General features: G+C 42.2%; 1 protein-coding gene across 5 annotated transcripts in view; it reads right to left on the reverse strand.

The window, feature by feature from the left end:
• Positions 1 to 269: 269 nt before the first annotated feature.
• wdr17 (WD repeat domain 17) overlaps positions 270 to 23,221 on the reverse strand; it is a 40,581-nt gene continuing 17,629 nt past the window's right edge. For 2 of the 5 annotated variants that reach the window (XM_042336892.1, XM_007895932.2), the window contains 17 exons: positions 21,855 to 22,004; positions 21,360 to 21,490; positions 19,349 to 19,474; positions 18,300 to 18,455; positions 16,892 to 16,956; positions 14,996 to 15,128; positions 13,751 to 13,845; positions 11,316 to 11,415; positions 10,058 to 10,197; positions 9,527 to 9,547; positions 8,615 to 8,726; positions 5,414 to 5,555; positions 3,872 to 3,974; positions 3,260 to 3,361; positions 2,770 to 2,868; positions 1,672 to 1,852; positions 270 to 1,168 (listed from right to left, as the gene is read on the reverse strand). In XM_042336892.1, the coding sequence (XP_042192826.1) occupies positions 1,049 to 1,168; positions 1,672 to 1,852; positions 2,770 to 2,868; positions 3,260 to 3,361; positions 3,872 to 3,974; positions 5,414 to 5,555; positions 8,615 to 8,726; positions 9,527 to 9,547; positions 10,058 to 10,197; positions 11,316 to 11,415; positions 13,751 to 13,845; positions 14,996 to 15,128; positions 16,892 to 16,956; positions 18,300 to 18,455; positions 19,349 to 19,474; positions 21,360 to 21,490; positions 21,855 to 22,004 (1,976 nt within the window). In that variant the 3' untranslated portion in view covers positions 270 to 1,048. Of the gene's footprint in view, positions 1,169 to 1,671; positions 1,853 to 2,769; positions 2,869 to 3,259; positions 3,362 to 3,871; positions 3,975 to 5,413; positions 5,556 to 8,614; positions 8,727 to 9,526; positions 9,548 to 10,057; positions 10,198 to 11,315; positions 11,439 to 13,750; positions 13,846 to 14,995; positions 15,129 to 16,891; positions 16,957 to 18,299; positions 18,456 to 19,348; positions 19,475 to 21,359; positions 21,491 to 21,854; positions 22,005 to 23,221 lie in introns of all 5 variants that reach the window. The other 3 variants (XM_042336884.1, XM_007895933.2, XM_007895934.2) reach the window with 2 other exon arrangements.

Raw genomic sequence — 23,221 nt, forward strand, 5'->3', positions numbered from 1 at the left:
CATGAAACACTGCATTCAGACTCACAAACCCTCTGCAGTCTATTGTACTTTAGCAAGTGGTAACAATGCAGCTACTTTTCTGTTTGGAATTTTATTTTGGAGACAATGCATTCTTCAGAGGAGAGAAGGTCACATAAGATTTAAAAATAATGAGCAATTGCAATGAACAATCTTGATGATTATGTGTAATAACACTCAACACTTTAGCAGCTTACACAAATTATTTGTAAACGTCTCAATGGACATAGTATTTGTGTTGACCTAACAACAATTATAGTACGCACATTAAAAGAAAATCTTTTTTTCTGAAGCGTATGCATCGTGCTGAACAGCACAGAATCTTTTTTTTCATTTATTTTACAAAATCTAAATTACTGGATAATTTGGTGCCCTATTGACAAGCTAACATATGCAGCCAACATTCATATATTTGCTGCTAATAAAGAACGACTGCTATCAAGTGCGTCTTTTACAATGCCTTTGAAGGGAATCTTAGTGCTGCTGTGATTCATGTCATGAGATTCACTCCACTGGACATGATGCAGAGAGAGAGGCCTCTTCTGACTAATGGATGAAACAATTATTTTCAATACTTTACAGAAAGACATTGTTATCTTCATAAGGTGAAAGATTTGAGGTCTCAACATTATATGAGATGGTAAATGAACAAAGTGCTAACTCACTGTCTTTAGGCAGCATCAGACAAGACAAGTCAGGTTTCATGTTTCCATGATAATCACAGTTTTTCTCCATTTTCGTATCTAACCCTCCCAGAAAAGCCATTGACTGGCAACGGGCAGAATGTATTTTGTCATCAGGTCGATACATCAATATATTCCATTGCCTTTGAAAAGCCAGTTAAGGGAATGGCCTTTTCCCTCATTAGATATGACATCTTGCTATCCCAGCTATCAAATGCTTTATAAAATATACATACATAATGCCATACTGTTGCCATTCGTCCACTGACACCAGGGCGCCACCAATCTGAATAATGATCAAAAATATAAAAGTACTAAAAATGTCATCTTTCTCTTCAAGATTCGCATCAGAATGGATTCAGACGTATTCCCGTGCCTAAAGGGGAGAAGGGGTTCACTTTTGCCCACATCAGTGCATCGTTGAGTGAGATGGCTGATTTTCCATCTTCAAGGAAATAAACTGGGCCCTAAAATAAAGCAAAACAGAAATGTTTAACCTTCTTGGGGTTCAGTCACACGGCTGAACTGTACCCATTGCTGAGGGGATGGGGGGAACGGGGCTGGGCAGGGGAGGGAGGGAACAGCCCCACGGTGAGAGCTTGACAAAATGATAGAGTGGACGGTTTTGACAAATTATCTCAACTTTGCTTCTGCAATATGCAGGTTGAGGGTAAGTGCTATAATATGTGCAAAATTAAAATCCACTCTGCCAAAAAAGGTAGCAATAATGCAGGTAAGTAAGCAAGTAAGATGGCAAATGTGAAAATATCAATGCATAAATTCAACATTTCTAACTTTGCATCCTGCATATTCACCCCCTCAACAAAGGATATAACAAAGCATGTTATCATGGGGCTCCACTACAGCACTCGGTGTATAATGCCCACTTATTGGGCACAAACACATCAAAAAGGTCGAATTTGTGAAATTAGATGACTTATTTTTAAATTAAAAAAAGCTATTTTCCTACCTGTATTCTCAGGCCTGTGAGGCAGGAGATATGAACCTCAGAATGACTGGGAAGATTTGACCCAGTGACGTAATCATGACCGATCAGTCCTTTGATTGGTTCTTCTTCAATTCTCTTCAGTAATATGTCGTAGACGTCTCTTTGTGATGCAGGAGGAGTATAAAGAGAATCCTGGAAAGCCCTGAGTATAGTTTGTAAATCAATGCTTTGGCATATACACTTTGGGATTTAAATCACAACAATTTGTATTGCATAATGGCATCTCCTTTCAAAAACTAGAATATATCACACCACTGGAAATCTGAACCAGCATTCGGAGTGGAGTTCCAACATGTCAAATTGATGTACTCCTGGGTACTGGACAGAATCCTATACGTGACTCGGAGTCGCGTTTAAGGACTTCCATTATACAATTGCCATAATTCAAAGCCGAATCTGAAAAGCAGCAGTGTGGAATTCAGCAAAGCAGGACATCGCTGTGAGCAGCTTGATTTTATAAAGTGACACTGTACAGCAAAGGTGCATGTCAGCACAGCCTTTCAGAACTCAAAGCAACCCACTATATCACAAACCTCCCCATTCCTAGTCTGGCTCTCGTCCCTCTCACCATCACAAACCCAACTCCAAGCTGGTCTTGCTCCCATTTCAGGTCCTACTCCAGATTTCTAGTTAGCTTATACAGTAGGAAGCCCTACTGGAACAGGAATTTATATCACCCACTTGATTACATTACTCACAATTTATATTACCCATGTCATGCTGCAGTATTTAGTGTCTGTTAGCTGGTTGGGGAGGGAACAAAGTAATGAATTGGGCGATGCAGCAGAATTTCATTTATTGCAAGTAGACTGACAATGTGCAGGACACTTTTCACTAATACTCTTGCTCCAATCAATAGAAGGTTCTATATGAAATTTAAAACACTTAAACGTTTCCAAACAAAAAGCAACTTAAATGTTGTGAATAGCTTATTTGCTTGCTCTGAGAATGCTCATCTTGCAAGCTCGAGTCTTTTAATCCACTGTCTTAATGACAGACACTCAATCCTCCTAAAATCTAATTTCAGTTTTCTATGTCGGTTATGTATTACACACTCACTTGTTGGCTGGCTGGGTGCATGCCCTCCAAGCATCGAGCTCGACAGATAATTGCTCAATCTGAATTGGAACTGACACCTCTCGACGTTTCAGAAGTTGACTGTAATAAGAAAAGCTCCTTGTCATAAAATGATTGTAAATGAAATCAGCTACCTCGCTCCTAACCTCACGGAGATGACAATGAGTGGATATCCATTGCTGGGTTATCACAACTTTGCCCATTCCTGTCATCACCAAAACATCTACAAAAGTGCACGTTGCAGTCAATGTCATGGTTTTATGATCAGACAAGGGAACCTTGGACAGTGTTTTTCTTCCCAGCCGACATTTTCTTTTCCCATTGTGCGCTAGGAGAAGAAGCCCAGTTGAGTACTAAAATGCCACCTGTGGTTGATGGGAAACTTATGAAGTTGTTGACCCTTACCATTTCAAATAATTATTGTACATTTGTTATATTATTTAACGGGAATACCCAGTGCATACTGTCCCACCTGGTGTACTCATAGAGTGCAGGAACAATACTGCTATAATGTCTTCTAATCGCCAGCAAAGCTGCAATGTAGCCACAGAATATCAACAGCTCATTCCGAACTCTGAAAGACAAGAGGAATCTCCATCATATCACATAATTAGGACATGATGGGGGTGCGGGGGGAGAACGGTATTCTTACGGTGAGTTGCCCCTAGGAATCTGCTCTGGAAGAAAAGCCTCCCACTACTCCCTCCAATGGAGGGATCTGCTCAACGTCTCCATCTGAAGGCTTTCCCAAGGCCTGAAACTTGTTGCTTGGGCAAAGGCATCAACAAGTCAGGGCAGCTTTCTAAGTCAGCATGGCGTATTCTGAGTCAGAGCAGCACAGGCAGATTTGGGCTCTCCCCTTATTTAAAAATGAGGATTGGGTGGGGGAAGAAGAGATTGCAAAATCTCTGTTTAACAGCATTCATTAAAAAAGGAACAGAATATATTTGGAATGTAATACCGTGCGTTTAATTCCAAAGTTAAATCAACACATGGATTTTGGTGACTATCGTTGCAGGATAGTTTTTGACATTCAGAATTTCAGCAATACTTTTATTTTGTACATTTCCTGACACCAACTTACTCACTACACTTGTGCAGCACCAGCCGGTCAGTGCGGATGTAGCTGAGCAGCCCCAACATCCGATAGAGTATGTCCACGGTCCAATCAGAACTCTTTAGCTGCTCTACGGGGTAGGAAGCAATGCCGTGAGTTACAGTCATGTCACATGGTCTTGCATTTATATCACGCCCTTCACGTAGGAACGTTTTGGAGCGCTTCACAGTGGTAGGGTAGGACTGAGTGAGGGAGAAGGAGGAGGTGATCAAGGGAATCAAAAGAGGTAAGTTTTAAGGTGGGATTTAAAACCAGACTTATTTTTGCGCAAGGCAGAGAGATAGTAGCAAAGAGATCCAGAGGTTCGGGGCAATGGTGGTGCAAAGGGCAGGATGGCGAACAGGTCTGTGTTAGCTGAGCAGAGGAAGAGAAGTACGAGAAGCACATTCTTGATCAAATGAGATTTGCACAGTCTTGATCATTGCACTCTGCTCAGGATATGTGCGTGAGTAGCCCAAACACACAAACCTCCCTCCACATTGAAGCCAGCCATCTGGAAGGAAGAAAAACTAAAAAGCCTAACTAAAAAGAAAAACTAAAAAAACTCGAAAATTCAACTTTGGGCTATATTCTGTTGTATCTGCCTTGCAGGTCAATATGAATTGAAGTGAAAAATGGGAACGTTCATATCAGATCCGATGTGATTATTGTGGCATGAAATCTATTATCGGAAGGAGTTCCCGCTCACATTTCTCGATTTAGGGTTAATTTAAGAAGTGCCACACAAAGGCTTCCCCCCACCCCTGCCATTATATATCACCATTTTGTGCCCTACTCTCAGGAACTCTCTAAGAAAGTTATTGGCTGCATGGTATAAATGATGAGGAGGGCAGCCAATGTTAGACTGAATCAAAACACCTCAGAACTATAATAATAATAACCCTTGCATTTGATATAGTGCCTTATCATGTCTTCGAGACGTCTCAAAGCGCTTCACAGAATACACTGCAAAGTGAATTGACTATATATTTGTAGGTGAAACACGGCAGCCAATTGCACACAGCAGTGTCCCACAAACAGTCGTGGTATGAAGTGACCAATTTATAAATTTTGTTTGAAGGAATTATTACCCCGGAAACAATCTGCAACTGGGTTGCTACTTACAGCTAGGTAAACGGGGATGGGGGGGTGGCGGGAGTAAGGAAACTTGCCTAAGGTTTTGTGCCCCCGGGGAATCGGACTTGCTTGCGAGATGAACGCTCTAACCAATACACTACAGGACTCCACAAGTGTGCAAGAAGTCAATGAAGTGAGTGAGTTAGAAGTCGACAGAATAAGCACAATAATTTACATTTACTTTACACAGAATCTTTCACATTCAAATGGCTTTGAAAAGGCTGAGCGAGAGCTCATGTTGGGAGAGGAGAAGCAATGCAGCTAAGTTCAACTCTCTTCTGCAACTATGATGTGTGGGATTTCACTGTTTATGAGTTGCCAAGATAACACAGACGGCTAGATATGTACATGGTTATAACAATAATTATCCAAAACAATGTACAGGATAACTACCTTTAACATAAAGAAGACCAATCGGAAGGGCTTTTTCTGGTTCAGGGCTCAACAAGTAATATTTCACTGCCTGGAATACATCCCCATCAGATTTGTGAGATTCAGCTAGTTGGTGGCATTCCTCAGTAGTCGGCAAATTGCACTGTAAAAAAGATTTTCACACGAGATATTAAGGTTAGAGTTATGTTATAGAAATACAGCATACAGTTACAGCATGGATGCAGGGCATTCATCCCAATAGATCGTCCCAGGGTTTAAACTCCAAATGAGCCTCCACACCTCCCACTCCTTTCTTCCATAACACTCCCATTCTCTCCCATGCGTTCACCAGTAATGTCACAGAAGAAAAACAAGAAGCCCCATCATTAAACTTGACAATAACTGAAAGATTAAGAGGATTTTTTTCAAGCATCTTATCATGTCTAACAACAACAACAAGATTACATTTGTATAGCGTCTTTCACCTCGGGAGGACGTCTCAAGGCGCTGGACAGTGTACAGCATTTCAGACCTGAGCTGGGGTCAAGGGGCAGAAGGGAGAGGAGGGGAAGGGAGGTGGCTAATGGCATGGTCGAAAAGGAGGGTTTTGAGGCGGGACTTGAAGGAGGCTAAGGAGGGGGTGAGGCGGAGTGATTAGGGGATGGAATTCCAGAGGGTGGGAGCAGAGTGGCAGAAGGCCCACCCGCCAATAGTGGAGCGAGCGAGGCGGGGAACGTGGAGCAGGCCAGAGCCGGCTGAGCGGAGGGAACAGGCGGGTTGGTAGGGGGTTAGGAGGTCACAGAGGTAGGGTGGGGCGAGTCCATGGAGGGCTTTGTAGGTGAGGACCAGGATCTTGAACTGGATCCTCTTAAGGATAGGGAGCCAATGGAGTCGGGCGAGAGTGGGGGAGATGGGTTCACAAAGTTTGGTGCGGGAGAGGACACGGGCTGCAGAGTTCTGGATTATCTGCAGGCTGTGGAGGGAGGAGTTGGGAAGGCCGACAAGCAGGGCGTTTGCATAGTCGAGCCTGGAGGTGATGAAGGCATGAACAAGAGTTTCAGCGGCCTGAGGGGTGAGGTAGTGGCGGAGTTGGGCGATGTTACGGAGATGAGGGAAGGCAGAGCGGGTCATGGCTTGAATGTGGGGGAGAAAAGACAGTTGAGAGTCGAACAAGACACCGAGGTTCCTGACTGGCTGGTGAGTTGAAGTGTGCAACCATGGAGGTTGATGCTGCCAGAGCCTGAGGTGCAGAGGCGCTGGCGCGAGTCAATCAGGAGGGCCTCAGTCTTGTTCACATTCAACTGTAGGAAATTTGCCCTCATCCAGGACTTGATGTCCGACAGGCAGTCTGTCAGGACAGCAGTGGTCCTGGAGTTGAGAGTGGAGGCAGAAAGATAGAGTTGGGTGTCATCCGCATACATTGGAAGTTGACTCCATGTCTGCGGATGATGTCACCACGGGGGAGCATGTAGATATTAGAGAGGACCAAGAACAGAGCCCTGGGGGACGCCAGACGTGACAGTGTGGGGGCTGGAGGAGAAACTGTTAGAGGCAACAATGTGGAGACAGTGAGAGAGATAGGAATCTAACCAGGCAAGGGCAGGTCCGCGAAGATTAAGTAAAGCGGAGAGGTGGTGTATGAGGATGGAGTGGTCGACAGTGTCGAAGGCGGCAGAGAGGTCGAGGAGGACAAGGAGGCAGAGGGAGCCCTGATCACAGATGTTCAGAATGTCATTAGTGACTTTGACCCGGGCTGTTTCCGTGCTGTGGGCAGAGTGGAAGCCGGTTTGGAGGGTTTCAAAAAGGGAATGGCGAGAGAGAAAGGAGCGGAGCTGGGATGCGACGACTCATTCCAGGACGTTGGAGAGGAATGGGAGGTTAGAGATGGGGCAGTAGCTGGAGAGGAGGGATGGGTCCAGGGAAGATTTTTTCAGGAAGGGAGTGATGACGGCTGTTTTTAGGGGGGTGGGAAATGAACCAGTGGACAAAGAGAGGTTGATGACGTCGGACAGGAAGAGGCCCAGAAGGTGGAGCCGGGAGATGAGGAGAGAGGCGGGGATGGGATCGAGGGAGTGGGTGTTGGGTTTGAGTTTGCAGACAGTCGTGGTGAGGGAGGAGGGAGAGATAGAGTCAAAAGAGTATAGGGGGGGATGGGTGGGGGTTGGGTCATGAGGGAGAGGTGATGTGGGGGTGGCTGTGGACGGGGCTGACGTGTCTGAATGTATCCCCTCGATTTTAGATTCGAGGAAGTCCAGCATCTCCTCACAGTTGGAGTTTGAGGAGAGGATGGGCAAGGTATGGGAAGGTGGACAGAGGATACTAGCCTGTGAGTCTAAATGTCTCACAGGCAAGTATCTCTTTTTGGAGGAAAGTTCAACAATAATTTGCACCAGCGAGGTCACACAAACAGCCATGAGGTGAACGACAAATTAGGAGAATGGCCAATTTATCTGGCTTGATGGTAAGGACGTCAGCAGAAAGGATTACTGCTGCAACAATGCATCATCACTTGAGAAAAACTAACTCGTCTCACGATGCACAAACACAGCTCACATTCCCTATTCATAGATGAACAGTGCAATGCTTGGTGAATTCTGCTTACAATGATAGGAAGAGTCAACCTTGAAGGATCAAATCGTGACATCGCTATAAACGACGCTATAAATTCTTCATCAAAGGACATCACTGTTCTGTGCAGCTCTTGGCCACCATCTGGTGGCCACTAATGATTTATGGAATATCTCCGTTTTTGCCCAAATAATTGTTCAACCTATTAAAAAAACAACGATTTGGTCATTCAATCCATGACGGTTTGTGGGACGCTAATGTGCGCAATTGGCTGCCGCATTTCACCCACAAAGTATAGTCAATTCACTTTGCAGTATATTCTGTGAAGCACTTTGAGACGTTTCAACGATGTGAAAAGGCGCTATATCAAATGCAAGGATTATTATCATAACCCAAACCTCAGAGCACATCGACTGCCCAGTGTTCGAGAAAAGAGTTAGAGCGGTTAGAATTTTTAAGTTAAAAAAAAACCAAAACAGGAGTGTGTGAACAACAGAAACAAACTTAGAAGCAACAATTGCACACAGCTACAGAATCATGGTGCTCCCTTGTAGTTCCTCTTAGCCATTCAAATGAAGTCTATTGTGCAAATCTGTCCATGGCAAAGTGCCCTTTAGAGCCCTAGAGTGAGTCTTACTTTAGAGCGAGTCTTACTTTCTCGTGAAGGTCATTAACTTCTTCAGTGCTTCCAGGGTATAATGCACACAGTTTGACTATCAGCATCTCGTTGTCGGGGATCATTGTAAGAAGGTCTGCAGCTAGGTCCCTGAAATAGAAATTGTGGTGAAGTTACAACAAAAATGAAATACAATATTGTATTTCAGGTCTCGTAACATTTTAGAACATAAGGAACTAAAATTTGGTATATTCCATTTCTTAATTAACACAAGAAAACTTTAAGAAATATTGGAAATGTCTCCCCATTCCCTAATTAACACTGCCTTACCTTCACTCAGGTCATTGCTCTCTGCCTCCAATCCCTACGGCCACTTCTCCTGCTCAGCTGGGCACAAGCCAGAGGAAGTAAATCAGGAAACCAAATTTATATAGTCGGTTTCCTGATGTAGGCCAGAAATGTGGTAGTAAAGCTCCTGCTGATGTGAAGGGCGCTATACAAATGTAATTTGTTGTTGTAAATCTATTTAGAGTGTTTTACCTTAGGAAACCTTTTATCTCAAGTTAAAACTCCATATGTGGAACTCTCTCCCTCTATCACCCATCTCGACCCGACACGAGTTTCTGCTGTCTGTCCAGCTCAGACCACTTTACCTATTAAAGCTTCGGCTTGTAGAGTTAACAGTTGCCGAGCAGGAAGAATCACTGCCCCATTGACTATACAGCTGTGGTCTCCTTATACAATAGTGTGTTTTTTAAATCTTAATACAGGTATTGGTTAATAACATAAACATCTGAACAACCATGCAAAAAAATGCACACACTGCAAGTTCACAGTGGTACAAACAGAAACATCAATGCTCATCATCAGCCATTTGGTGAGATCAGCGAGTCTGCGGATGGTGACGAGAGCAATAGTCTATACTAACGCTTTAGCAATATTAGCAGTACCTGTATCCAATGTGTGGAAAGCTAAAAACATTATAAAAAAACAGAAGTAAACAAAAACATTCATACTCAAAGCACAACAAATGAAGTATATGGTCTGAATAAAACAATCCACACATCATGCACAAAAAACAATTGCTAGATATGCACAGAAATACGAATTATTCACACAGTATGAGGTGTCTTTTCAGCAATCGGTTACAGATACGACAATAGTTTAGGGGCCGGGATGCAGTCAGAAAGAAACAAAGAGAAACTCCTGGGAACAATCTTTTCGTTAGCGCTGTAGCCAATTTGTATATTGCATAATGTCCTGTTATCTGCATTGTTCACTATCTGTATTGCGCTGGTCCCAAGTAGTGTGGATAATCGGCTCTATATGAACTGTATTAAAGGTGACAGAACATATTGGTTTGGGCTTGCAAAATCAAAGCTGAAAGTCAGCGACTGATATACAATTTTTGTCATCATTGTGAGGCGGAAGCCTCTGCGTATAATTTAAAGTTGTTACCTTCAGCAGCAGGGCGCACTCACCACGTTGTTGCTGACATGCACTTCCGGGCTAGAAGTTCCAGTGCATAGTTAGTTACACGTCCTGCAGAATCTCCCAGCACAGTTCCCAAACAAACCGATAACTCCAGCTCATTCCCACGAATCAGACTTGACATCGCAAGCTTTATTAGAGATCAAAGATGTGTCAAGGTTATTGATACAAATCAAGTTTTCTGTTCAACTTTGAAGAATTATCTAAAATAATCTTGAATAAAGCACTTGTCTATTCTGTTCTGGGAACTGAAATTAACAGTCAAGCGATGTGGTGCTTAATTTGGATTGTTGATTACTAACTCCTGCAACCTGATTCTTTGTAAAAGGGGCAATAGTTTACTCAGAAATGTTACAATACAATATAAATTTACACTCATAGAGTGCTTTTCACGTCGTGAGGACGTACCAAGATGCTTAATATTCCTAGCATCTGAGCTGAGGGTGGGAGCTGAGTGGGTTGGGGGAGGGGAAAGATGACCAAATGTGAAGTCAAAGAGCGAGGTCTGGAGACGGACCTTGAACAAAAGGGAGGGAGGGAGCGAGTTGCAGTTCAAAGAATGCCAAACTCTGAGAGCACAATGCCACTTGAATGCTTAATGCAAATGTTCAAGAATGCACCCCTCTCAGGTTTCTCTTGATAGAAAAGTTGCATTTTTTATTTTTTATAAAAATAGGCTATGTTCGGCAATTTATACATTTGACAATACTTCAGCAGAGTGCCTGACCACAAAAATAACCTAAAATCAAACTGAGGACATGACCTCTACCAAACCTATATATAGACATTCTCAAAAACAGGGATTTGTAGCCCATTTTTCCAAATTCCAGGAATCCTGTTCAATACTGTTTTCACACAAAAAATGCTTTGCAACAAGAAAAGCAAGAGAATGCAATAGACACAATATTTGACCCAGCAGGATACAACTCAGCTCTACCCGCGCTCTGCATAAATGTGGATAAAAATAATTCTTCCATTTGCTACACACCTTCCATGTCGGGGAGACTTCTCAAAGCACTTCACAGGATTTACTGTTAAGTGTAGTGACTGTGTATTTTATAGGCAAATGCAGTGGCCAATTTCCACAGGGTAGGGTCCCACAAACAGTCATGAGGTGAATGACCAATTTTATGTTGACGAAGGTACCAGGAGATTGACGTCCACCTGACCAGGCAGGTAATACTAACTGATCCGGCAATGCATTTAATAGCACATGTGCAACTTTAGGAGATTACATAAATGTAGTACCTCAATATCATCCACTGCTAAATGGCAACACGCTGCTAACACTGCTCGTCCATCCTGGAAGTACCATTCTGCCAGCTCCTTACTCACTCTGTGTAACAGTCTGCAGAACAAGACAGATTTCTCCTCAGCAACCCAATGACTTCTGAGCAAAAGCAATTTTCCAAAGTAGCACTCAAGTCAATGTGTTCTGCTGTAACTAAGCAACAGTGGAATATTCTCATGAGACAGTGAGCATCAATATTCAATGGCCACATAAATACCAATATTCTTTACATCTTTAAACTCTGTATGACTGAACGATTCAGATATTGCAGCGACATATTGAGAAGTGAATGTTAATTTCTTTTTTATTAAAAAAGGATTTTAAAAAAATTATTTTCTCCCCCAGTTACATCTTACCTTCTTGCACTGGCTGTGGAAGACCCTGATGTTCCCTCCCCGGCTCTCTCCTTGAGGGAAAGAGAAAGGCTTCTGCTCTGTCACCAGACACACAATGACACACTCGAGACTGGGCTCATAATGGGGGTGAAAGTGGGACATTTGTAATAAAAAAAAGGCAAATTCTGAGAGGCAAAAAAAAGGCAAAGAGAGGGGAACAAGCTTGTGAAGCAAAGAAGGCCAATGTTGCATAAAGGGGGCCACAGTTGTATAGAAGTGGTGTGAGGATTTATTTGGTTACCTTTTGAGACCAGTGAGTATCTAAAACTTTCTCTAGGGAGATAGAGTGGGTAACTACAATAATGGGGTGGTGTTCCCCCCAAGATCTGTGGAAGGAATGGGTTTGAAGGTCTGAATGACTTTCTTAATCATTACATACATTTACGTAGACTGTTTCAGGACAGAAATAGGACCTTCAGTCTAACTAGTCTGTGCCTCGTTTATATTCTGCATGAGTCTCTACTACTCCCAATGTCCTCCCCCTATTCCCTTGCGCCGACACCATCAGCATCCAAGGCTGCACTCTCCACCTCTCAAAGCCAGTCAGGAACCTCGGCGTTTTGTTCGACCCTGAGCTGTCCTTTCTCCCTCACATCCGCACCACAACTGGCACCGCCTTCCATCACCTCCGGAATATCGCCAGACTACGGCACTACCTCACCCCTCACGCTGCTGAAACCCTGGTTCACGCCTTTGTCACCTCAAGGCTGGACTATGGGAACTCTCTCCTCGCCGGCCTTCCCGCACCTCCCTCCACAAGCTGCAGGTCATTCAGAACTCTGCAGCTCGTGTACTGTCCCGCACCAGGACCACATCACTCCCACCCTCGCTCGCCTCCACTGGCTCCCCATCCCCCAGAGGATTGATTTCAAGATCCTCATCCTCACCTACAAGGCCATTCACGGCCTTGCTCCCTCCTACCTCTCCAACCTACTATCCCCCTACCTACCTGCCTGTACCCTCCATTCCTCTGGCTCCGGTCTGCTCCACGTCCCCCGCCCCAATCGCCCTACCATCGGTGGTCGGGCCTTCAGCCTCTCAGTCCCGAGGCTCTGGAACTCTATCCCCCAGTGCCTTCGCCGCCTCCTCCCTTTCCTCCTTCAAGGTCGGTCTCAAAACCTTTCTCTTTGACCGAGCCTTCAGCTCCCTTCTCGACTCTCTTCCCCCTCCTCGCTCCCTCCCTTCCCTCCCCTCACCCTGACCATTTCCCCCCTCCTCTCTCCCTCCCTTCCCTCCCCTCACCCTGACCATTTCCCCCCTGCTCGGGTCATGACCCAACTGTGCAGCGCCTTGGGACGTCCTCCTGACGTGAAAGGCGCTTTATAAATGGAATCTTGTTGTTGTTGTTGTTGCTATACCACTCACGCATTTCTGCCTCATGCATGCTTGAGTTTTCTCTTAGATACGTCAATGCTTTCTGCTTCGATCATAACTTCTGGCGAGTACCACCCTCTGCAAAAAGAAGTTCCTCCTGAACTTTCTTTTATGGTTACTAGTGACAATCTTACATGAAAACCCCATTGTTACAGTTACCAACAAGTGGAAATTGCCTATTTATGTCCACCTTATCAAACTCTTTCGTAATTTTAAACCCTCTCAATTGTTTCATCTACAGAGAAAAAAGCTTTAAACTTTCCAATCTGTCTTAAGAGCTGCATTCCCTGCTTCTCGTCCAGGGTTCACACCTCTCTGGGGTTATTATTCTAATAGCTCTCCAATACATATCTTTCCTCTGACAGTAATTATCTAATCCTCTTACTAAACACATCCGATCGATCTTAATCCAACACCTACCCCTGGTTACCCACTTCTATATTCTGAGATCTTGTTGAGGTCCACAACACAATCAGGCTAAAAGTGAACAAACTAGTCTTATAATGAAGCTCATTCTACAGCATAAAGTAAATTGTTTGTATTTAGTGCTTATATATTGTTTCTAACAGAATTCCTACATTAGCTACTGAGTACATATCTACGTGGTACAAGAAGCAGCTTACTCATTGTAGTCCTCTGCCATGTTGTTTCCATCATCACCTGCTGCTCCGTTCGATGATAAGACTTGTGGCACATGAATATTCCCTTCACAAGCTGCCTGCAGACACATTGTGATACGTGATTAGCATTTAAAAAAACAATACTCCTACTGAGTGTCAAGTGGGGACTGAAAGGGCTTTTAAAAAATCCTATTACCATAACTTCCACTGTTTCTTTATTCCACAGAGTCAAATAATTCTATGACACAATAGAAGATCATTGTATTAGTGTCAGAGGATGGAGGCTTCATCCTCCAATGAAGCCACCTATCCATTCCCTGTACTCTCTAATTCCTCTCCTCCACATGTGATTATTATCACAATAATCTTTGTATTTGACATAACACCTTTCTTGTCAGGAAGACATTGCAAAGCAATTCACAGGCTCACTGTAAAGTGTTGTGACTGTGCATGTTTTGTAGACAATCGCAAACCCAGATTTGCGCACAGCAAAGTCCCACAAGCCACCATGAAGCAATTTTATTTTATCTGGGGGATTTTTGGTCAGGACACCGGGAGAAATGTTCTCATCATTTCAAATAATTCAATGGGATCTTTAACATCTAGCTAAACACGCAGACGTGACCTCAGTTAACATCTCCTTTGAAGGAGAATCCGAGCACTGCACTGGAGTGTCTAGACTAACTCCTTTTTTTTCACAAATGCACCTAAATCATCCCTTGTCTGACAACTCCCCCTGGCAAATCATTCCATATTCTGAAAACCTTCTGGAAGAAAAAACTGTGTCCAACTTTAACAGCCCCCCGGTTTCAATCTTAAACACGTGGCCCCCTACCTTTGAATTGCCTACCAGAGGAAATATTCCCTCATCATTTTATTCAGGATAGATCTTTGAGTTACTGCTGGATGATGCAGGGATGGGAAATGCGTCCGTTTATGTTACAATTGCCACTGGTGAGAATTATTACACTTTCCACTCTTGGCGAAACCCAAGTCAACGGCGACCCAATTAATGGCTATTGAGTGAATACCCCGCACTTCTTGGACTTTATTATAATAATACTATAAGAAAAAGATTGAGCCCAAAGCAAATTGAAAATATTAATTATAAAACTTTCCAACGTCTAGTACGGTATATACTTAGGCATTGTCAAGAGTCAAGTTTTATCTTAAATAAGTTCATTTAAATTTTATTTTAAAAGTAAATTTTTCCTTCCCCCCTGTAATTTCTGAGCTATCCCTTGTTACCTGAGCGACCAGGAGAGCTTCCTTCAGCTGCCCTCGGGAGGTGAAAAACGTCACCAGCTTCTTCACATCGCCGGTGGCGATGCAGTATGGGATGATGTCATCATTTCCCTCCTGGATCATCTGATCAGCCCTCCTGAAGGAACAGTACGACATTAATGTAAAATGTTACATTCCACTGTTACCAAAAGCTTTCCTGTGGTTGGGGTTAGTCTGATGGGCACCATCATGCTTCAAGGCTCCATTCCTTCCTTTTCCTTTTTGGAGGTTATGAACCTTCTTGTAGGGCTGCATTATGTAACGCTCCTTTATCTCAGTAATAAGGTTTGGTGAACCCACTGAGCTTCCCTCAAATCCTCACTATTTTCAAGTATTGACTAGGTTAAGTCAGACGATGCAGCTTCTGAAGGGACAGGGTGGGCCTGATCTGAAGGCTGCTTCATTGCTAGCGAACAGCACACTGTAAACAACATCCTTCATGTTGCAAAGGATTGTGAATTGCGCTGCTCCCCTGCAAAAGCAAAACCTTTCTCTTCCTCTCAAAAACCTCTCTTCCCCCACTCTCTGGAACTCCATCCCACATTCCCACTGCCTCGCGCCCTCCCTTGCCTCCTTAAAGGCTCGGCTCAAAACACACCTCTTTGACCGTGCCTTCAGCTACCCTCCTACCCCCACCCTCCCTATCGTCCACCTCTCCTAATACCAACCCCCAGCTCGGGTCCAAATTCCTGACTCTCCAGCATCTTCGGACATCCTCCCAATGTGAAAGGCGCTTTACAAATGTAATTTATTGTTGTTGTTGGTATAATAATAATAATAATCCTTGCATTTGATATAGCGCTTTTCACGTCGGGAGGACGTCCCAAAGCGCTTCACAGAACACACTGTAAAGTGAATTGACTGTATATTTGTGGGCGAACGCGGCAGCCAATTGTGCACAGCAATGTCCCACAAACAGTCGTAGATTGAAAATGACCAATTTATTATTGTTTTGTTTTTTTGGAGGGATTATTATTAGTCGTGTGGAGTAAGGAAACTTGCCCAAGGTTTTGCCCTGCCTGGAAATGAACTCAGGTCTCTCACTTGCAAAGCGAGTGCTCTAACCACTGAGCTACAGGACTCCACATGTGTATGTGCACATCCTTACATAAGTAGAGTTAGCAGCAGTTTTGCAAGGCAAACATATCCTGCAACTGCTTTCATTGTGGGTAATTTTTTTTGTTTGCTTTTGATATTATTAATAGATTTATTTATTCTTCAACAAATGCTGTGTAATGGAGTGTAATGTTTGGAATCATTAAATAGTTCATAGAAAATGCCTGGTTAGGCCTCAGCTAGAGTACTGTGTTCAGTTTTAGGCACCACACTTTAGGAAGAATGTCAAAGCATTGGAGAGGGTGCAACAGAGATTTACCAGCATGGTACCAGGAATGAGGGACTTCAGTTATGAGGAGAGGCTAGAGAAGCTAGGGTTTTCTCCTTGGAGCAGAGAAGATTAATAAGGAGATCTAATAGAAGTTTTCAAACTTATGAGGGTATTCGATAGGGTGAACAAGGAGAAATTATTTCCACTGGCGGGTGGGTCAGTAACCCAAGGGAACCAATTTAAAATAGTTGTTAAAAGAAACATGGGGGAGGTTAGGAGAAATTGTTTCACACAGCGAGTTGTTCGGATCTGGAATGCATTGCCTGACAGGGTGGTGGAAGCCGATTCGATAACAACTTTTAAGAGAGAAGTGGATAATTATTTGGGGAGAACAAGCTTGCAGGGTCTATGGTGAAAGAGCGGGAGAGTGGGATTGAATTGGACAGCTCTTTTTAAAGAGACGGCACAGACAAGATGGGCCAAATGGCCTCCTTCTGTGCTGTATAATTCTATGATTCTATGAAACGCCTCACCTTTGCATTAACTTCTTCCAGTACTTCATTGAAACACCAGGTGCCACTGAGAGAGCTTTGTTCCACTGTAAAACCAATGACATTTATCTCACGCATGCATATTTTTTTTCTCTCTGACATTTCTTTCTGAGTAACATAGCAACCTTGCAGAATAAGTGCTGCAAATTTCTATTTGGCTGGCATCATTAACCAAAGGAAACAAAATAAAGCAGTGGGTTTGGATGTTGCCATGGCAATCCTATTTCTCTCTCCTCGTGCACATTTCACTTTACCGCAGAATCTTTCTACTTAATGGAGTACGATTTTAAAATGTGATGTAGCTGGCAGACCTTAATTATTTTCCCAGATCCTCAAAATTGAAGCTCCTCAACCTTCAACTCTCCTACAAACTACAGGCTTTGGAAAGCCAAGCTTGGCATCCTCTAAGCACCGCTTCTAGACTTGTTTTGTTGCTCTGCTTACTCTTTTCGACCCTTCTGATGGCCTGCACTTTGCGCCTTGATCCTTCAGATGGATTTCTATTATAATTATAATAATAACAATCTTTGCATCTGAAACAGTGCCTTTCACATCGTTAAGACCTTTCAAAGCGCCTCACAGAAGGATTGAGTGACCAACATGCTTTTTTGGGAGGGATTATTACCCCCGGAAAGCGATGGCATTCGACAAACAACTGGATTCCTACTCACTACTAGGTAAACATAGGTGTGTGGAGTAAGGAAACTTGCCTAAGGTTTCGCACCACCTGGGATATCGAGCCAGGGTCCTCTCGCTTGTGAGGGGAGCGTGCTAACCATTACACTACACCACCCACTGCCTCTGCTCGATTGGCTCTGGCCTCCTGTTTGTCCACCATCGGTGGCTGTACCTTCAGCCCCAATATTCAGGAACTCTCTCTCTCAATCACAGTCTTTCAACAACTTCATGATTCAAATTCTCCAACTTGAGCCAAATGGCAATTTGTGCTGTGGAGTAATGAAAACAATGGATGTTGCTCTAACTTATTTCACCTAAGATTCATTTGCGGAGTAGACATTCGACCTGGGTCCAGATTTACTCTATTTTCTTAGCATTTCAGAGTGTCCAGAATTTAGCAAATTCTTAACTACCGTCTTACTTTTGAAGCCTTTCTTCTATAAGTTCTTTTAATAATTACAGAAAAACAGCTTTAAAGTTACGACTGAAATCAATGATTTGCCAAATTCTGCAAATTTGGCAAACACTTAAGAAAGTAGAGCAAATCTACTCCAGGTGGAACTTTTCACCCAATGCAGCTGCCAATGAGAAAATATTTTGTTTCCATCTGTATAGGCTGATTTCAAACTCAAGACCCACAAATAAAATGATGATCGATATTCTGTGCTGCCCGATTGATTACTAATTACAGTGCCATTCTTAAGTACTTTACCTCCCCAAGTTCCACCATAAGTTCACAGTATCTCTGGATCTGACCTAGTCTCAGATGAATCTCAGCTGCCTCCTTAAGTCTCTCCTCCTTGCTCGGAGCCCCAATTCCACCTCCAAACTTGAACATCTTCACGGTTGTTAACTCTTGGGCTTCAGACTGAGGAAAGCAAATTCAGCTTGAAGTAACTCACATGTATTTAGTAATATCAGCACACAAAGTGACACTGCCCTTAAAAGCAGAGATGGCTTCATACTACACTTTGGGCTATTCGTTACGATGTGCTTATAATTGTCACTCTATTTATCATGCATCTCTTTCAGCAGCACATCAGAAATTATGTCTATGCTTAAAATACTTAATATCCCACAAGTGTCACACCCACAAAACCCCATGCACCTTTCCGGAGACCTGAAATTCCTTTTGGTGTTAGCCTTAAGACCGCTGTTACAAAATTGTAATTTTTACAAAAATGTACCACTTCCTTTACTTAGCACACTACTAGGTCTTTCAGCAATTAATACTTGAATACTGTTAATAAACCACTGATGAAAATAGATTAAAAAGGACAGCATGTAAATAGAAAAAAATTACAAATGTAAAGAAAGAAATGGAGATATTAACCAGAAACTTATATTTCTGATTCTTTCTCATATCCATTATCTGATTCTTAATAAAAAAATAAATTGATTAATAGGTTTTAGAAATAGAATATTGAATGATTGTCTTTAACTTTAATTCCAGACAGATGGATCACATAGTTCTTTGCACATTTCCTATGTTTCTATATACATCTAAAACAAGCAAAGAATTTTAATAATAGTATCATTATTAGTATTGAATTATAGCTATTTTAATGACATTTTGATTGCACATAAAGAATGCATTATTTTGAATTATACAAGTGTGCTTTGTATAAAATTACTGTTCAATTTGCATTGTTCAAATATTTTTCAATACTCATTTGTGCATTGATCTTGTTACGTGTTTATGTTGCTCACTTCTTTTAAAACTGTAAAACTCTGAAAGAAATCTTACTTGATGCGACTTACAGTTTTGAACCTGACCAGATGTTTCATGTGCATGATTCCTTTGCAGTAGTTCTGTGGAAGTAGACTGTCATCTTGGTCTTTTAAAACAGCCACCAGGTCCCAGAGATTCTTGCTACCCCCAGGAGGCTAAATAAGAAGAGACACAGGTTTGTGAATCTCTGTGTTGTGGTCAGCTGGATGTCTGACACATGTAAAAAACCATCACCATGCTTAAGACTATCCAAACCAAGTTGAGAATTCCATGCATCTCACATGTAGATGGAAATTGCAGAGATATTTATTGGAATGGAATGCTCACTCTCTCCCTGGAGGGATGTATCCTGCTTATCCAATTCCGGAAAGTATTCAGTGCAGGTTGGCAAGAGCCAAGGCTTGGGGACTCCAGAGTGTGCGTTAGGGTACTACTGGAGTCTAACCAGATAAAATCGCATAGCTATCATTGATATTGTTGTCTGCCAAGCTTTCCCACTGCTTTTCCAGCTGGAACCACCCTACCCGTTAAAGCTTTGGCTTGCAGGGTTAACAGTAGTCATGTGGGAAGAATCACTGTCCCCAGTGACTGGTCTGCCCTTCCAGGTCCAGTCAATGAGCCAGGTTGGTTGAACTGTCATCAACAGTGCCCTGGAATACTACAGACCTGCGTGGCTCAGGAACTGGACCACAGAGACCACAGAGACCACAGAGGGTAGACTTGATTCTGAGATTCTGCTGCAAGGAGATTCAGCTCCAGTTAAGCTCTCAGGAGCTTATCTCCCCCCCAAACACACACAAGCAGGATAATCATGAATCTCCTTGCGCCATCTGAAGCTATTGCCTGCTTTACCGCATAAACAAACTATGGGATGAAAAATGCATTGTTTTATAACAGATTCAATGTAACAATTACCTCCTGTTGTGTTTATACTACCAGGAGTGAATGAATCTTTGTATAATAATCCTTGTATTTGATATATCGCTTTATCATGAGTCAAAATGTCTCAAAGCGCTTCAAACATTTACTCAAATGTGTAGTGACCACTTGTATATTTGCATACAGCAATGTCCTACAAACAGCCTTCAATTGGACAACCATTTGATTTGAGGGATTGTTGGCCAGGAAATTGGGACAAACTCCTTTCTCTTTTTGAATTGTATTACGGCATCTTTAACATAATGCATTAATTAACACCTTTGGTACTAATTAACATGTAGTGAGCTTGTGATAATTAACATATCAATTGATCACTGGATGGAATGGAGGAAGATTCCCCTATCCACTCAACGCCCGACTCAGTGGTGCCGCTTCACTGGCCTCTCACATCAGACTTCCAGCTTAGCGGGATACCATTTTTAGTGAATGGGGTCAGATGGGGTGTTCTGCTTCTAACACTGGGGACCAACTGAAGTGTTAAATATCCTTCAATTCAATGCATGTGTTAATTAGCATTCTAGATGTTAATTAACACTAAAATTATTACCATATTCACTCCATAATGTGGTGGTCTATATCTTGCACCACTTTTATTGAATGCATTAATCAGGCCTTAATCAGGCATTAACTTATGGGAAACAGAGCAACTCTGTGAGTGGCTGCCTGCATGCTTTCCTGCACTCATGAGGGCTATTGCGGGCTGACTGGCCAGCTTCCTGCATATTGCACATGTGCAATTTGGAGATTCTTGGCAGTAAACTGGGAAAAAATTTAGCTTTTTTTAATAGTGCCATGGGATATTTATGGTCTCAAACAGACAGACACAGGAAACTTTCCGAAATTAAATTAGTCAGCTCATGTATGCTTACTGTATATTAAATAAATGACAGGAGAAGTTATGCCGCCTGCAGAGTAAAATACCTCCCTGTGAAAATCTTCAGTTTACAGCGATGAGCTCATATCAGCCTGCTGAAAGCTAGACCAGGCCTTTCCTTTCATCTAAAATAAATGTCTTCTTCCAAATGTTTTCTAACTCGGAAGGAAATCGCACGCCATGTCAACAAATGTAGTGAGAATGACGGGTAACACATAAAGACTTACAGACAGGCATTCTGAGAACCATCGTAACTTCTTTATTCGGACATTACCCGTGAGCTTATCCAGCTCTTGTTTGATATCTCGGGATACTTTACCACACAGTAGAGGAGGAGCAGCTGGTGTCATAGCTCGGTCTGAAACAGAATTAAAAAATAAATCAGCAAATCATTGACGTGTTTGATAGACAATGTGATAAGGCGCTAGCGTTAAACTCTCAGGACCACAAATGCAATCTCACTCTAAATTTTCATTATAAACGAGACAACACAAAATGTATAAATGAAATTATAACATTTGCATAAATATTAAAATAAACACATTTACTGATGATACAGTACTGTGCAAGTCTGCTTTAGGCTTCAGTTTTCATCAGCTGCAAATAGATTTACAGTATTTATCTTTACCACTGTATAATGTGAGAGAGCTCTTTTTGGGTAATTTAACATGTTTAATTTATAGTCGAGAGAACTACAGATAGTTTTCTGAAAGCACACATACCAGTATTCCCAATTATTTCTTCCCACTGCCTCTCAGCCAAGATGTTTATTTGGAGCGGGGAAATTAAAGGTGTTAATGACCACAGCCTTACGGTGGAGTCTCTGGAACATGATGCCATGGTGAAAGGACGGCTCGGGTGGCAGGTTAGACCTGGGTGATAAAATGAAGACCATGTAATTGCAGCTTAAATTCATTGAATTCAAATTTCCAAAACGGGCAAAATATATAGCGTTCTGATCAAATCACACCTAAGGTAGTGCATACAATCTAGTCGTTGTGACGCCTCACTTCGCAGTAAATCATGTGGAAACATTTGGATGACTTGATAATGTCAATTTACATTTATATAGTGTCTTTCACATCAGGAGGATGTCTCAGAGGCAGTGCAGAGAGCAGCAACAAGGATGATCCGCAGTGTTTTTTGAGATGAGCAATGAGCAACTATCATTTGAATTGGTTGAATTGGTTGCATAATTAAAGCAATTTATAACTCCCTATGTACACAAGGTTTACATATGGCACATTTGTTCTTGTCTTTCCAAAATACCACATTCTAACATCTTCCCATGTCTGCATCAAGCTGCTTCTTAAGTGAGTTACAGAATCCTGGACATTACCTGAATTAATGGGTGCCTTTAATTACCAGCTGTGTAAAGAAATACTTTGGGCTCTATCCTGAAGTCCCCCTTCTCGTGTGTTATTTAGACTGTTGCACAGCTTGGAACCATCATGTAACAAGTCTGAAGACTGTAACCTTAGAATAAAGGTACCCACCCTTCCCATAATCTTCAAATTATATTACATTTATGTTAAATTGTTGCATAATGCCCACTCCCTGCCCTTGTAAAACCAAGTGACTCCTTAGACCAATATCAGCCATTGCAGTGGGATTGTGTGCAGCTGTTTCAGAGTCTTGGCTGTCACTATCTTTCACAGATTTGATAATGTCTTCAGTGGATGCAAGTAAAGGTCAGAGTGTTCTCAATGATTCATGAATACTTCTGAAAAACAATATTAGTCAAAGTGCATTACCTCAGTAATGTTTTCAAATAATTCTTCCAAAGTGAATGCTCAGCAAACTGCCTTCAGGAGATTGTATGATAATTTTATTGTATAATAATTTGTCAGAATACATTAACCCACAATAAACAACTTTTTTAAAAAAATTAACAGGTTTATCATGAGATTAGTTTTAAAACGGTATAACAATTGCCTTGCATCAATTTTAGATTGTTCATATAAATTCAAAAAGGAAATTGTTATATTTTAAAGCTGATTCAAGAGTAATATTTTCAGTGAATAAATTACAGCACTAAATGAAAAACTTTTTTCTAATGGTTAGGATAGATAAAGTTAAGAGTAGGGAA

The sequence above is a fragment of the Callorhinchus milii genome, unplaced genomic scaffold (genome assembly GCF_018977255.1).
Source record: "Callorhinchus milii isolate IMCB2004 unplaced genomic scaffold, IMCB_Cmil_1.0 Scaffold1, whole genome shotgun sequence".
Taxonomy (NCBI): Eukaryota; Metazoa; Chordata; class Chondrichthyes; order Chimaeriformes; family Callorhinchidae; genus Callorhinchus; species Callorhinchus milii.